Source organism: Schistocerca piceifrons, chromosome 2 (assembly GCF_021461385.2).
Source record: "Schistocerca piceifrons isolate TAMUIC-IGC-003096 chromosome 2, iqSchPice1.1, whole genome shotgun sequence".
In the NCBI taxonomy this organism is placed as follows: domain Eukaryota; kingdom Metazoa; phylum Arthropoda; class Insecta; order Orthoptera; family Acrididae; genus Schistocerca; species Schistocerca piceifrons.
In genome coordinates this window covers 663,933,793-663,949,540 of record NC_060139.1, presented here as the reverse complement: position 1 = coordinate 663,949,540, position 15,748 = coordinate 663,933,793, and the positions used below count along the sequence as shown (strand labels likewise).

The following is a 15,748-nucleotide window of genomic DNA, read 5'->3' as shown; positions in this document are numbered from 1 at the left end:
AGACAAGGCCTCAAAGACGTTCGACGAGCTCGACGCCCTGCGAAACACAGTTCAGCGAGGAAAGTGGAACCCGCACCAAGACGGACAATTAAAAAAAAAGAAATATATACGGTTTAAAAACACATCGCAGGAAGGTTTAATACTTCTGATAAAAAATACTGAAGCACTGAACTTTCATTCAAAATCTGAAGGACTTACTCAGGTTGAGAAGTATTGTCGAGGGAGAGAGTATGTTCCATAGGAATGAGGTGTGAGGCTAAAATAGAAGGGTCTGTTAAGTAGGAAAACTATTGAAATGATAGGTAGGAGTTGAGATGGATAGTGAGAAAGCAGTCGGTGTGGAAGACAGAGAGTGAGGAGTAGTGTGTTGTGTGGGTAGGATAGAGACAGAGGGTGAAAAGTAGTGTATCGTGTAGGTAGGGTGGTGGTTACAAGAGGAAAGATATGAGGATGGACAGAGAGCGAAAAAGTGAAAGCAGCCCTGATGTGGAGTGGGAGCAGATTGGGAAGAGTTAAGGCTGGCAGGAGCTGTAAATATCGTGGCGACTCTAATTGTCTGGGAGAGGGAATTGATTGAAATTGCGTTGGGATAGAACATGGAGTGTGTATACATGTGTATAGGGACGGAGGGATGAGTTTGTGAATGTGCGGCAGCATACCAGGGGTGGTGATCAGAGGGGAGACAATAGGATGACTGAAATCTAGTTTGCGAATAGTATAGGGAATTCGGAGTTGTTCGATGTGGATGAGGAGCGGTGGAAACTTGATGAGATGGTAGAGGACCCATATGGGGGAAGATAACCAGATGCGGAACGCGAAACAGAGTGCATGGCGTTCAAGGATTTGGAGGGACTTACGGACCTTTGGTTGGGTGGAGATCCATGCAACATTTGCATAACAAAAGATGGATCCCATCAGGGTTTTGTAGGTATGGGGAGCAGTGGAGTTGTGTAATCCCAAAGTTCGACCTTTTCGGCATGTTTTGGTCTATTGTGTGCTCTCTGTTGGATGGTAAGTAGGTGCGATTTCCACGTTATTTGCGGGTCGATGCTTAGTCCAACATATGTATTAGTGCGTTAGTTAACGATGTCATCCTCAAAAATAAGTTTATTCACTGTAGAAGCCCAGTGACAAGAAACGAGTGTGAATCTCTGTACATGGTGAGTTGTATATTACGTGAAATATTACCAATGTTACATACTACACATCAACATTTACAAATCAATGATCTGAGACACTGTTTACAAGTGAAATAAGGTCGTTGGCGTGAAAATACTCGGACATTCAGGAGTCAGATTGTATGTGCACTTATCAGAGATAGTACATTTCAGCGATAACAATTGTAAGCTTCATATCATAACATCTTTTAACATCTGTTGAGAGCCAACAGCTTATATGTGATGCAGTAGTAAGGAGCAAGAGGACAGGGTAGGAAAATGTATCTATAAAAATGGTTCAAATGGCTCTGAGCACTATGGGACTTAACTTCTGAGGTCATTAGTCCCCTAGAACTTAGAACTACTTAAACCTAACTAACCTAAGGGCAGCACACACATCCATGCCCGAGGCAGGATTCGAACCTGCGACCGTAGCGGTCGCGCGGTTCCAGACTGAAGCGCCTAGAACTGCTCGGCCACGCCGGCTGGCCGTCTCACATTGTCTTGAGTACCCATTTAGAACATGACAACAGAAATCCGACATATTACTTTCTTTTCGTATATATCGGAACTGATGAAAAAAAGAAATCGCAGAACGCTCGTCAATAATACAGCCAACACTACAGTGCAAGAAATTTGGTCAATACATCACAAGACGCTACGGCGTAGTATATTGTAAATAAATACATCTAATCATTCTATAATGTTTGATGTATTGTAGAGTTTTTACCCACCTTGGTAAGCCGACGGACACAGCAATGTCTGCCTTCACAGGCTAGGATTGGAACAAGATGAAACAGTAAAGAGAGTTTTTAAGGGAAAAAGCTAATTATAATCTTTTTATTACCTAACTGATAGTGAAAGGTATCACGGAAGTACAGGGTGTCATTCATTTTTGCGAATAGGAAGTAAGTATTTACATTGGTAGGTCAAAACGAATAATTACAATAAAATTCACAGGAGGCCTTTCTTCTCAAATAGAGGAATGACATATTTCAAGTACGACACGCAGTCGGGATGCCTGCATGCCTTTGCTAGAACTTCGCCGGACTCGTCGGTGTTGTCGAAGAAGTTAGCGAAATCCGCGCCGTTCTCCTCGGACGTGAGGACCATGCCCCTGACGGCGCTGTTGAACACGGCGAGCACATGCGCCCAGTCCACGTCCCTCTGGAACTCGCCGAGCGGGTAGGCGTCCGCCTCTGCTCGCAGGCCCAGAGCGCGCAGCGTGTCCTGCAGCGCGCCGTGGTACAGCGACAGCAGGCCGGGCAGGTGCCGCCGGTGCACCTCCTCGCTGGCGTTCACGTACAGGAAGGACACCACGTCCGCCGCCGGGCTGTGCACTCTGCTCATCTGCAGCACATCACGTGACAGCGTCACCGCGCGGAACCGCGACGCCCACGAGAAAGACAGGCCCTGGCTCGTACGCCACAGCGCGTGACACTGTAAATCTTAATGAGTAATATAGCAGCTGTCTCCGTCAGCGGGCCAGTAACTACACTACTGGCCATTGAAATTGCTACACCGTGAAGATGACGTGCTACAGACGCGAAATTTAACCCACAGGAAGAAGATGCTGTGATACGCAAATCGTTAGCTTTCCAGATAATTCACACAATGTTGGCGCCGGTGGTGACACCTAAAACGTGCTGACATGAGGAAAGTTTCCAACCGATTTCTCATAGAAAAACAACAGTTGACCGGCGTCGCCTGGTGAAACGTTGTTGTGATACATCGTGTAGAGAGGAGAAATGCGTACCATCGCGTTTCAGACTTTGATAAAGGTCGGATTCAAGCCTATCGCGATTGTGGTTTATCGTATCGCGACATTGCTGTTCGCGTTGGTCGAGATCCAATGACTGTCAGCAGAATATCGAATCAGTGGGTTCACGAGGGTAACACGGAACGCCGTGCTCGATCACAACGGCCTCGTATCACTAGCAGTCGAGATGACAGGCATCTTATTCGCATGGCTGTAACGGATCTTGCAACCACGTCTCGATCCCTGAGTCAACAGATGGGGACGTTTGCAAAACAACAACCATCTGCACGGACTGTTCGACGACGTTTGTGGCAGCATGGACTATGAGCTCGGAGACCATGGCTGCGTTTACCGTTGACTCTGCATCACAGACAGGAGGGCCTGCGATGGTGTGCATAACGACGAACCTAGGTGCACGAATGGCAAAACGTCGTTTTTTCGGATGAATCCAGATTCTGTTTACAGTATCATGATGGTCGCATCCGCGTTTGGCGACATAACGGTGAACGCACGTTCGAAGCATGTATTCGTCATCTCCATTGTGGCGTATCACCCGGCGTGATGGTATGGGGTGCCATTGGCTACACGTCTCTGTCACCTCTTGCTCGCATTGACGGCACATTTAACAGTGGACGTTACATTTCAGATGTGTTACGACCCGTGGCTCTACCCTTCATTCGTTCGCTGCGAAACCCTACATTTCAGGATATACACGACCGCATTTAGCAGTTCCTGTACGGGTTTTTCTTGATACACAAAATGTTCGACTGCTGCCCTGGCCAGCACATTCTCCAGATCTCTCACCAACTGAAAACGTCTGGTCAATGGTGGCCGAGCAACTGGCTCGTCACAATAGGCCAGTCCCTACTCTTGATGAACTGTGGTATCGTGTTGAAGCTACATGGGCAGCTGTACCTGTAAACGCCATCCAAGCTCTATTTGACTCAATGCCCAGGCGTATCAAGGCCGTCATTACGGCCAGAGGTGGTTGTTCTGGGTACTAATTTCTCAGGATCTATGGACCCAAATTGCGTGAAAATGTAATCACATGTCAGTTCTAGTATAATATATTTGTCCAATGAATACCCCTTCATCATCTGCATTTCTTCTTGGTGTAGCAATTTTAATGGCCAGTAGTGTGCTTCAGACGAGTTTAATAATTCCTGATTGCGTGTTTAAGTGCATGCTAGTTATGGGTGGCACACGACACAATTATAACCTCCAGTGGGTACGTTTCCAATGAAATATTGATATTCTGTGGGCACCGCACGGAGCCGAGCGTCCGCGAAATGTGTCGGACAAGCGGTATAGTGTGACGTCACAAGTTTCCTGCAGGGCCCATATATCTCGTTGGCCACGGTGGAACAGTGGCTGTCCTCACTGTATAGCAGTTTTGGAAGACAACTGCACTCATGTGTTAAAACCTTATACCCCCTGCCGGACTGACCCATGGGGAATTGGGGCTCCTGCAACGAACTTGTGACGTCACATTAGGCTGGCGCTCTGTTCCGCAGTGCCCTGAGCTGCTGCATTCAGACCACGTGTGTTAAGTGTTTGCTTTTTATTATTTCTTCCGTGGGAATGTTTAATCAACTACCTGTGTAACTTGGGAATCAGTTCTGAAGTATTTACTCGAGTAAAAGTAAGATCATAGGGCATGCTTGGTCGGGAGACCCTGAGGGGTGAGTTCAGTCACCTAACTGGAAAGGTTTGTCCTGTGTTCTCCTGTGTACGAGCATCGAAATGGCAGATTTTGAGTTAACTTCTGGCAGAACATAAAAGTAAATACCATCGCTTAGAATGGGAAGGCATCAGAAACAGCACCTATAAGATTCCACAGAGGTTATGTGAAAGGACGTGCTTCTACATTACCAGCAGTTTATTGTGGGTCGCTGGAACAGCGAAGGATACTTAGCAACTGGAGAAAAGCGCAAGAAGGGTCGTAGAACAGATGCACATAATTATAGGCCTACATCTTTGACGTCAGTCTGTTGTAGATATATGAAACTTGTTTTATGCTTGTAAATTATGACATTTTTCGAGGACAAAAATTTTCTCCTTAAAAATCAGCATCGATTCCGCAAACAGAGATATTGCGAAACCCAGCTCGCTCTCTCCCCCATGAGATCCACGTTCCTGCAGACATCAGCGCTCAGGTTTCTGGTGTGTTTCTTGACTTCAGAAACGCGTTTTCCACCGTTCCGAACTGCCGTTAAGTGACAAAGAACACGAGAATGAGATTTTCACTCTGCAGCGGAGTGTGCGCTGATATGAAACTTCCTGGCAGATTAGATGTGTGTGCCGGACCGGGACTCGAACTCGGGACCTTTGCCTATCGCGGGCAAGTGCTCTACCATCTGAGCTACCCAAGCACGACTCACGCCCCGTCCTCACAGCTTTACTTCTGCCAGTACCTCGTCTGCTACCTTGCAAACTTTGCAGAAGCTCTCCTGCGAACCTTGCAGAACTAGCATTCCTGAAAGAAAGGATATTGCGGAGACATGGCTTAGCCACAGCCTGGGGGATGTTTCCAGAAGGAGATTTTCACTCTGCAGCAAAGTGTGCGCTGATATGAAACTTCCTGGCAGATTAAAACTGTGTGTCGGATCGAGACTCGAACTCGGGACCTTTTCCTTCAGGATTGATGGTCTGGAAGGGTTATTCTTTTCAGAGCAGGACCCTTTGGGATTTCATCCGTGGCACCCATACAGCACAGCAGTACGCCGACGATATTCTACCGCCCCGTTTTGTCGCCCTTCAGGGCAAGCCTTCCTGAATTCACATTTCTACAAGATAATGCCCTCCCGCACATGTCGAGACTTTGCACAGCTTGTCTTCGTCCTTGCCAAAACCTACCTTGTCCATCAAGGTCGCTGGATCTCTTCGCAATTGAGAATTTCTGGAGCATTATGGGTAGTCCCTCCAACCAGCCCAGGAATTTGAAAATCTAACGCCTCAATTGGACAACATTTTGCACGATATCCCTATCAGGCCATCCAAGAATTCTGACAATAATGTCAAGCCGAATAACTGTGTGCATAGGGATCTGAGGTGGAGCAACGCGTTACCGAGTTGCTCAATTTGTAGAGCTTATTCTCTACAGTAAATGACCCAATTTTTCTGAGATTGTAATCATTTGTTTGTCTCCCCATGTACATCACATGTAGCTATTTCCGTCTCATTCGGATAATTCTTTCGTGGTGCGTCGGATTTCGTGTCTCAGAGTGTATTATTGATTCATTAATTTTCAGAATTTGAAAATGTTAGCATTGTGCCTAAATCAATGTATCAATTAGAAAAAAAACAGCCAAGGTCGTTGCAATTACCGTTGTCACACACGCAGCTTCCATGACGCCGCCGGCGAAATGATGCTCACAAACTGACGTCGGTCGTTGAAATGTGCGTAACCAGTCATTTTCATTAATGAGATACTCTGGCATCTTGATTGTTTTTTTTCTATTTGATCATCAATAACAGATACCTACTACCTCCTTACGATGTTGGTTGAAATCTTAAATGTATAACTGCATACTATACGGGGTGGTCCATTGATAGTGACCGGGCCAAATATCTCACGAAATAAGCATCAAACGAAAAAACTACAAAGAACGAAACTCGTCTAGCTTGAAGGGGGAAATCAGATGGCGCTATGGTTGGCCCGCTAGTAGGTGCTGCCCTAGGTCAAACGGATATCAACTGCGTTTTTTTAAATAGGAACCCCCATTTTTTATTACATATTCGTGTAGTACGTAAAAAATTATGAATGATTTAGTTGGACCACTTTTTTCGCATTCTGATAGATGGTGCTGTAATAGTCGCAAACTTATAAATACATGGTATCACGTAACATTCTGTACACTGCTGATACGCCCAAACCTCCCCCACCTGTTCATCTTCTCCAGTTTGCTGATGACACCGCCTTCCTAGCCCTTTATCCCACCCTTCAACAGTCCCAACGTACCCTCCAAACCCACCTTGACCAATTCACTGCTTGGTGCAACCAGTGGTTCCTCCGTATCAACCCCTCCAAGACCCAGGCGATCATCATAGGCTGCACCACCTGCTCCTTCCGTCTGCATGATTTCTACCTCATTATTTATGGCCCTCCTATCCACCTCACTCCTACCCTCCAATACCTTGGCCTCACCCTCGACCGCCACCTCACCTGGACTCCCCATCTCTTTACCATCCAAAACAAAGCTCACAACAGACTCTGCCTCCTGAAACTCATGTCCGGCCAGATATGGGGTCTGCATCCTTCCACCATCCTTCACACCTACAAATCCTTGATCCACCCCGTCCTCTGTTATGCCAGCATATCTTGGATTTCCCCCCCTCCCCGGTTCTATAAACCCCTCCAAATCCTCAAACTTCATGTGCTCCACCTCGCTTCTGCCTCCACCTTCTGTCCCCCACGTGCATACTCTACAACCTCATCCCCTTCCCCCACCTTCTCCTTTTCCTTGAACACATCTGCACACTATATATTGTCTGCTGCCTTGATCCCCCTCACCCCCTGGTGTCTCCCTTCCTCTCCACCCGCAACCCATTGCCGCACCTTTACCACTGTGTCCCACCCTCTCTCCATTTCCGCACCCTCCACCTCCATTCCCAACGCAACTTCCACCATCTACCCCTCCCGGTTGATGAGCTTCGCCCAGACATCTAAACTTCATACCAACTCTAACCCCATCTTCCTGCCTCCTCCTCAGGGCTCCCTTTCCTCCCCCTCCCTTCTCCTGAGCGGCTTCTCCCTCTTACTCCCCCCCCTCTCTTGTGCTCCGTTTCAGTGTCTCTGCACTCCCTCCTGCCTTGTCTTCCCTCTTCCTGCCCCACCAGTCTCCTGCCTCTTTGTGTACCTGCTGACGCCCCCACTCTCTTCATCCCACTGCCTCCCCTGCTGCCCCTTGCTCTCCCCTCCTTTTCCATCCTCTCCGACCTCTCCCTCGGCAGGTCTCACCTGGCAGTTTTATACTTCACCATGTGTGCTCCAAGTGGGTTTTAAGTGTGTTGTTCTGGAGTGTTTTCAATACTGTGGCCTACTTTTAACCTGTGCATGTGCATTCAGTGTCTTCTTTGTGTTTCAAGAATCGCCAACTCTGTTTTTTAACTTTATGGCGACTTTATTAATTGTCCCCCGATGAACATCTCCCTGTGGGTGTATTTTTACCTCCATTATCTCCCCTTACTCTGTTGTATGTTCCCCTTTTCTATCGCCTTATATATGTAGCATTTTATTCTTGTTTTAGTTGTCATGTAACTCAGCTGAAGAGCAGCGGATTGTACCGCTGACAGCCCTCCCCTGCCCATATGGGACAGGGGACTGAAATCACAATAAAGAAAAAAAATAACATTCCGCCAGTGCGGACGGTATTTATTCGTGATACATTACCCGTGTTAAAATGGACCGTTTACCAATTGCGGAAGAGGTCGATATCGTGTTGATGTATGGCTATTGTGATCAAAATGCCCAACAGGCGTGTGCTACATATGCTTCTCGGTATCCTGGACGACATCATCCAAGTGTCCGGACCGTTCGACTAATAGTTACGTTATTTAAGGAAATAGAAAGTGTTCAGCCACATGTGAAACGTCAACCACGACCTGCAACAAATTATAATGCCCAAGGATGTGTTTTAGCTGCTGTCACGGCTAATCCGCACATCAGTAGCAGACAAATTGCGTGAGAATCGGGAATCTCAAAAACGTCGGTGTTGAGAATGCTGTATCAACATCGATTGTACCTGTACCATATTTCTATGCACCAGGAATTGCATGGCGACGACTTTGAACGTCCTGTACAGTTCTCCACTGGGCACAAGACATGGGGCGATGACAGATTTATTGCACGCGTCTATTTAGCGACGAAGCGTTATTCACCAACAGTGGTAACGTAAACCGGCATAATATGCACTATTGGGCAACGGAAAATCCACGATGGCTGCGACAAGTGGAACATCAGCGACTTTGGTGGGTTAATGTATGGTGCGGCATTATGGGAGGAAGGATAATTGGCCCCCATTTTATCGATCGCAAAGTAAATGGTGCAATGTATGCTGATTTCCTACGTAATGTTGTACTGATTTACTACAAGATGTTTCACTGCATGGCAGAATGGCGATGTACTTCCAACCTGATGGATGTCCGGCACATAGCTTGCGTGTGGTTGAAGCGGTACTGAATAGCATGTTTCATGATAGGTGGATTGGTCGTCGAAGCACCATAGCATGGCCCGCACGTTCACCGGATTGACGTCCCCAGATTTCTTTATGTGGGGAAAGTTGAAGGATATTTGCTATCTTGATCCACCGACAACGCCTGACAACATGCTTCAGCTCTTTGTCCATGCATGTGCGAAGATTACGGAAGGCGAAGTGCTCGCTGTTGAGAGGAATGTCGTTACACTTATTGCTAAATGCATTGAGGTTGACAGACATAATTTTGAGCATTTATTGCATTAATGTGGTATTTACAGGTAATCATGCTGTAATAGCATGCGTTCTCAGAAATGGTAAGTTCACAAAGGTACATGTATCGCATTGGAACAACCGAAATAAAATGTTCAAACGTACCTACGTTCTGTATTTTAATTTAAAAGACCTACCTGTTACCAACTGTTCGTCTAAAATTGTGAGCCATATGTTTGTGACTATTACAGCGCCCGCCATCTATCACAAAGCGAAAAAAGTGGTCCAACTAAAATATTCATATTTCTTTACGTACTACACGAATATGTAATAAAAAATGGGGATTCCTATTTTTAGAAAACGCAGTTGATATCCGTTTGATCTAAGGTAGCGCGATCTAGGGGGCCAACCATAGCGCCATCTGGTTTCCCCCTTCAAGCTACACGAGTTTCGTTCTTTGTAGTTTTTTCGTTTGATGCGTATTTCGTGAGATATTTGGCCTGGGCAGTATCAATGGACCACCCTGTATACATGTCTTAATATTTCATGTTGTCGCCATACGAGAAATAAATAAATAAATAAATACAAAAAGAGAAACCAGGCTACAAAGTAAAGGCTAAACGATATGTTATTTCCACCAACCTGAAAGTCTAAAATCCTAACGTCAGTAACAGCTTCTCCGTCGTATCTGAACATGAAGTTGTTTTTCCAGCAATCGCAGTGAATCACCACGGGCAACGTGACTTCACTAGACGTCCAGAAGTCGGCCATTCTGTCGACGGACCTGCCTGCTAGGTGCTCGCACTTGTCGGCGTACCTCTCGTACCCCGGGATGGTTCTGAATTCTCTGGCGATGTTTCTCATAACCTTGTCGAGCATGTCTTTGAAGAAGGACTTCTCCGCGTCGGCCATCTTGCTGCGGAGCTCTGACCGCGCCCTGTAGTCGGGCCTGTCCCTTAGCAGCCGGGCAGAGGCGGCGTGCTGGCGGGCGTATGCGTGCAGGGCCGCGGCGCAGTGCCGGTAGTCGAACGCGCGACCTGCCGGGGGCAGCCGGAAGCCCGCCGCCGACAAGTCTTCCATCAGGAGGAACTCCACGGGCTGTCGGCCGGACAGGAAGCAGCGCGCCGCCAGCGGCCTGAACGCGTCGCCTTCCGCCGACTCCAGCAGCCTGTGCACCTCCGGGAATATCTCGCACAGCAGCAGTGACTCCTTCCGGAAGACGTTGTTGTCATCTGCGATCTCCTTCAGCTTCCCCTGATCCTGAGCGTACTTCACTACCAGGTGCACCTGGTCACAGGAGGCGGCGTTTTCTCGTCTGACGGTGGCCGCCACTCTCAGGATGTTGCTCGTGTATCCCAGACCTTCTTTCTCGTTATCCACGATTACTGCTTTTTCCACTCTAATTTTAGTACCACTATTCTCGTTATTCAGAGCAGTCTCTATTAATTGTTTGTTTATCCACGAAGAAGCTAGAGACTTTTGAGTTTTTTTGTCATCCATGTTTTCCTTTGAGCTGGACCTGTAATAAAGTGAAATTTAACATTAAGTTTTATCTCAATACGTAGTACTAATGAATTCAACAGTCTCGAAATCTGTACAGGAGCCTGACTGCAGTTCTGAGAGTAGAAGGACATGAAACAGGGGCAGTAACTGCGATTCAGTGTCAAAAAGTTGTAGCCCATCCTCCGCCTTACTTTGGTTTACACACTGAACAAGCCTTAAAGAAAATAAAAGAGAAAAACAGAAAGGTATTGTAAGATGGCAAGAACTATGTCCCTCTTTACATGAAGTCATTAAAGATCACCGAACTCACGTTGAGCGAACAGTAGGGCTGAATAAAAATGACTGACAAGGCACAATGTATGTTGTAGAGGGTATAGTATAGACGTATTGGAATAATTAAAGTTGGGTGATGGTTTTAAAGTAATTCACGTGACATGAAAACTTCGTGGAAACACGTCGGTTTGCTGGAGGCTTTACAGGGAAGTAGAGTTGACCGTGGCCGGGTGGCGGCGCGCGGCTGGGGAGTGGCGAAGGGAAGCGACAATAGGCAGCTTAGAGCGGCTCAAGCTCTGCGAAAGCGGTAATGGGGCGCTGCTTCCAGCTGCCTTAAGATAGTGAGGGGGTGGTTGACCCCATGCTGGTGTACCAGGAAGCAGATGGATAACTTGTATGCCTGTTGATAAATGTCTGTCATCCGGTTTTCAGTGAAACATGCGAGAAAGCCGAGCAAAGCTACGGTGGAACGGTCAACAGAGGCCGAAATATGCATGTTCGTGACTATAGCAACTTCACGGTGAATTCACAGTACACAGAGTGTGAAGTAAATCAGGTGAAGAGCGACAGAATGAAATACACTGGCCTCTGATGGGAACATAGCACCAAGGAATTTGAAGTACTCTCCTGAGATTTTCAGAAAAATTGATGTTTTATGCAGATGCTAACCTTGATGGATGGCCTGGGAAGAGCTAAATAGCAGAAGTTGAGAAGAAGAAAATTTTGCGGGAATTTGTTCACTTCTCAGAGCAGGCATTGGTCGCCACTGGAAAGCGATGCATAATTAACGCTACTTGCGCTGCAATTGGCGTAAGTGATTTTGCAGGACGGGAAACCGAGGCGAAGAGTGGACTGGCAGAAGTCTCCGTGGAGGTCTCCCATTCCCAGCTTGCCTAGAGTGTGGACGTGGACTTCTTTACTCAGCTTGCCTGAGAGAGAGGGAGCATCTCTGCAGTTTAGGATTTAGCAAACGGAACGATTGAGTTTGGAGATAGAAAGTTTTCGTTCAGCTATGTACTGAGCAATATAGCTAGGAGTGAATAAACGACCATAGCCTTGCAGCACCATAAGGCCGGCCGACGTCCGCACAACGACGACGCCCTGCCACACTGAATTTGGTGATATTGCGCCTGCTCTGCCTTGAGTTAGGTCACTGATTAATTTGTTGGATCACATCGGCAAAGTTTCCATGAGGGTTTCAAGGGCCGACTGCATCTGTTTTCAATCAAGTAGCTAAAATCCCAAGTCACTTTCTTAATTAATTTTATGTTCAACATTTGCATCTGGTGTTCAATAGCTGAATATAACATCAATGTGCACCCCTTTTCATTTAAAAGGGATCAATTCTGAATCAATTAATGTCAACACTGCCACTGCAGTTCAATCAGGAGTCACAGGGCCTTATTACTTTCTTTGCGTTATCCGATATTGTGGCAGCACTCTCTGTTAATCTGTTAGTCAATTAGCTGGGGTGAACACACGCCAAAACCAGAAAAGTGACGGGTGGGGTGACAGTATTTAAAGTAAGAGGAGAAGAAATAAAAACTTTGACGTTTCTCGACAGAACCAGAATTCCGTTAGAGACTGTAAACACAAGTTAAGCGGAATCAGAAATGCCTTGAAAAGGAATTTATGTACTGTAGTCGAATTAAGTCAGACGATGCTGAAGAAACCAGAGTATTAAATGAGACGTTTAAACTACACTGCTCAAAAGAATTTGGTAAACACAATTTAGAGCATCTGCCATACTCCGTTGAGCAGTAACTAACGACTGTGTGTGTTAACAAGTTACACCTTTATCATTCACGCATAAAGTACACAACAAAAATCATCAAATCCTCCCTCTTTCATACAACAAGAAAAGAAATATCCGACAGGTGTCGAAAACAAGGTTGGAAGCAGACACTCATTCCGTCATCCTAGTTGCTTTTCGCTGGACTCTGAGAGCTTCAGTAACGTGGAAAGCTGCATAAATGTCTACGGAGGTACCCCTGTGGTATCCGTTCCCACTCTTCAGTCACAGCGCATCAGAGTTCTTCAACGTGCTGTGGTGGAAAGACACGAACACGAACACATCTGTTGAGCATGTCACACACATGCTCGATGGGCTTTAGGCCGGGACTCACCGTTGGTGATTCCATTGCTTCAATGGCCAGCCTCCGCAAGACGTCCCCGGTAACACCTGTCACATGGGCCGTGGCATTACAGTGCATAAGAAGGAATTAACGGTCACCACCGTAAGCAGGAGCCACCACATAGCCCAACAGGATCTGTTCGATGTGTTGCCTGGAAGTAAGGCGACCATAGACAACTATCAGTTCCGCACAGCAGTCAATATTAATGCCTCCTCACACCATTACAAACGTCATTGTCAGTGTCTAACAGCTGTGTTAGTTAAGAAGTTATTTTATTTTATTTTGAAGGTTACCAGTTTCAGCATTTCACTATGCCATCTTCATGCCCTGTATGGATCTCTCAAAATAAATGAAAATGTCAAGTCTTCCAATAAAGCACTAGTGGAAATATTGAATTCACGACATCCAAGAATTTATGACATTTTCGTTTATTTGAAGAGATGCTGTTGTGTCGGTAGCTGGGCCGACACCGTGATGTTGATGGCTGAAAAGGAATGCTAGACTAACGCTGTGGCCGATAGGGCACGCAAGGCTAAAGCAGACGGGCGTGAAGTCTGGAACATGAGAACTTATAATTGAATAAGAAGAAAAGTATGTAGATGCTTAGTACTTATCTTTTATTTGTTCTTTGGAATACATCTCTCTTGAATACTCGTAAGCTATAGGCACTGATACAAATGGCGCCTTGCTAGTTCGTAGCCATTAACTTAGCTGATGGCTATTCTGTCTCTCGGCTAATGAGAGAGAAAGGCTTCGTACAACTGGGCGGTAGCTAGGTTCTCGTACAACTGGGCGGTAGCTTGGTTCTCGTACAACTGGGGTCGAGTCCTCTCTCGTATCACGAGACCTGCCTTGGTGGTGGCGCTAGGTCTGCGATCACACAGTGGCGACACGCGGGTCCGACATGTACTACATGGACCGCGGCCGATTTAAGCTACCACCTAGCAAGTGTGGTGTCTGGCGGTGACACCACAGATGCTTATGGAACCTGAAGATTGAATACTGAAACTGGTAGCCTTCAGAATAAAATAACATCTTAAATTACACGGCTATTGGAGAATTATTGACATTGACAAATACTTAACCAGCTTATGTCCCCTGTTCATGATGGAGCAACAGAGGTCACAAAAGTCTATCGATTTCCTCGACAACATTTGGCAGACATCGCTAATCACATCATGTCCGCACACGAACAAAGCCACCACCTTGCTTCAGAGGAAATGTGGCCTCGTCTGTGAGGGATATGTTTCGCCAGTGACGAGATCGCCGTTTGACCTGGGAACGGCAGACCTGAAGGCGACCTGCGGGGTGCTGTCGTGCCAAGTGGGGCACTCGAACACAACATCTGGAAACCACTTCTGTACAGCATAATCGGACACAGGGGCTCCAGCAGTCGTTATGAGATCGTCTTGCAGTGCTCTGGCGTACGGCGCCACAACGCAGAGGTGGGAGATATCGGTCTTGACATGGGGTTGTAATGCGTCGGCTACCTTGTCCAACTCGCCTTGTGTGCTGACCTATTTCCCTGTAGCGTGTCCACAACCCATGGATGACAGATGGAGAGAAACTGACATCTGCAGCAACATCCTTCATGCTTCAAATTTGACTGCCCTTCCAACTTGCGCTGCAGTATGGTGTCGCATTGCTTGTGCTGGGCTGAATACAACTTCCAAAAATGACAACTGCCTTCTGTGGACCTCATTATGGAACACTAGGACACAGGTACTCACTTCCTTCTGAGGAGTCACCTGACACTGCAGCCGATAGATGGTGAATGAGTTTAAGTGTTGGAACATCGAAAGCTAAGCTCTCAGGCTATGCAGTAAGACCACAGGTACCATCTGCATGTAAATAAATTAAACATTCCGGACGTAGATACACGTGTTCCCCTAATTATTCTGAATAGCGTAGCAGGCAGGTTTGCTGTTTAAGCAGAAAACAACTATCGATGACAGAAGTAAAGACGATATAAAATGTAGACACAGCATCAAGAAATTTTTTTTCTTGAAATATGTTCATATCGCACCCGTTTCAGTTTTAAAAAGTCTGTTTTGAAACTATCTGTCTGGATTGTAGCCTCACACGGTAGTGATGTGTGCGCAATGAACAGTGCAGACAAGATGAGGATAGAACCTATTCCATTGCAGTGCTACGGAAGAATATTGAAGATTACACTGAACCATGTTGGAGAAAAAATTATTTTATGACTTTACTTGACAGAAAGAATTAATACGTCAATCGGATACATCCTGTGCCACCAAGAAATAGTTGATATGACAGTAAATGGAAGTGGGTGTGGTAAAATTGCAGATGAAGACCAAGGATTGAACACAGTAAGCACATAAAGCTGATTTTCGGAAGATATGGAACTTCTAACAGAAGTTGGACTGACGCGAATATGATTCTCGTCAATATAGAAAACGAGTCAAATACTTCGCATTTTAATCTTAGTACAGTTCTGGTCGGTGTTTCAGGGAGGGCAGGCAGGTCAAACAACACTTGTTTCCACAATCG

At 46.3% G+C, this 15,748-nt stretch overlaps 1 protein-coding gene across 1 annotated transcript; it reads right to left on the bottom strand.

Moving 5' to 3' along the window:
- Window positions 1-2,035: 2,035 nt before the first annotated feature.
- On the bottom strand, window positions 2,036-10,836 carry LOC124777656. Its single transcript, XM_047253137.1, has 2 exons — window positions 9,966-10,836; window positions 2,036-2,507 (listed from the first exon to the last, which is right to left on the bottom strand). The coding sequence occupies exons 1-2, from the start codon at window positions 10,821-10,823 to the stop codon at window positions 2,112-2,114; spliced, it is 1,254 nt and encodes a 417-aa protein (XP_047109093.1). The 5' UTR covers window positions 10,824-10,836; the 3' UTR covers window positions 2,036-2,111.
- Window positions 10,837-15,748: the final 4,912 nt, after the last annotated feature.

Bases quoted from the DNA above. Each gene is read 5' to 3' on its own strand.
- LOC124777656 (XM_047253137.1), bottom strand. From the start codon at position 10,823: ATGGATGACAAAAAAACTCAAAAGTCTCTAGCTTCTTCGTGGATAAAC. The intron at 2,508-9,965 runs GTTGGTGGAAAT...GATGTGCTGCAG, and splicing joins TTAGGATTTTAGACTTTCAG to ATGAGCAGAGTGCACAGCCC.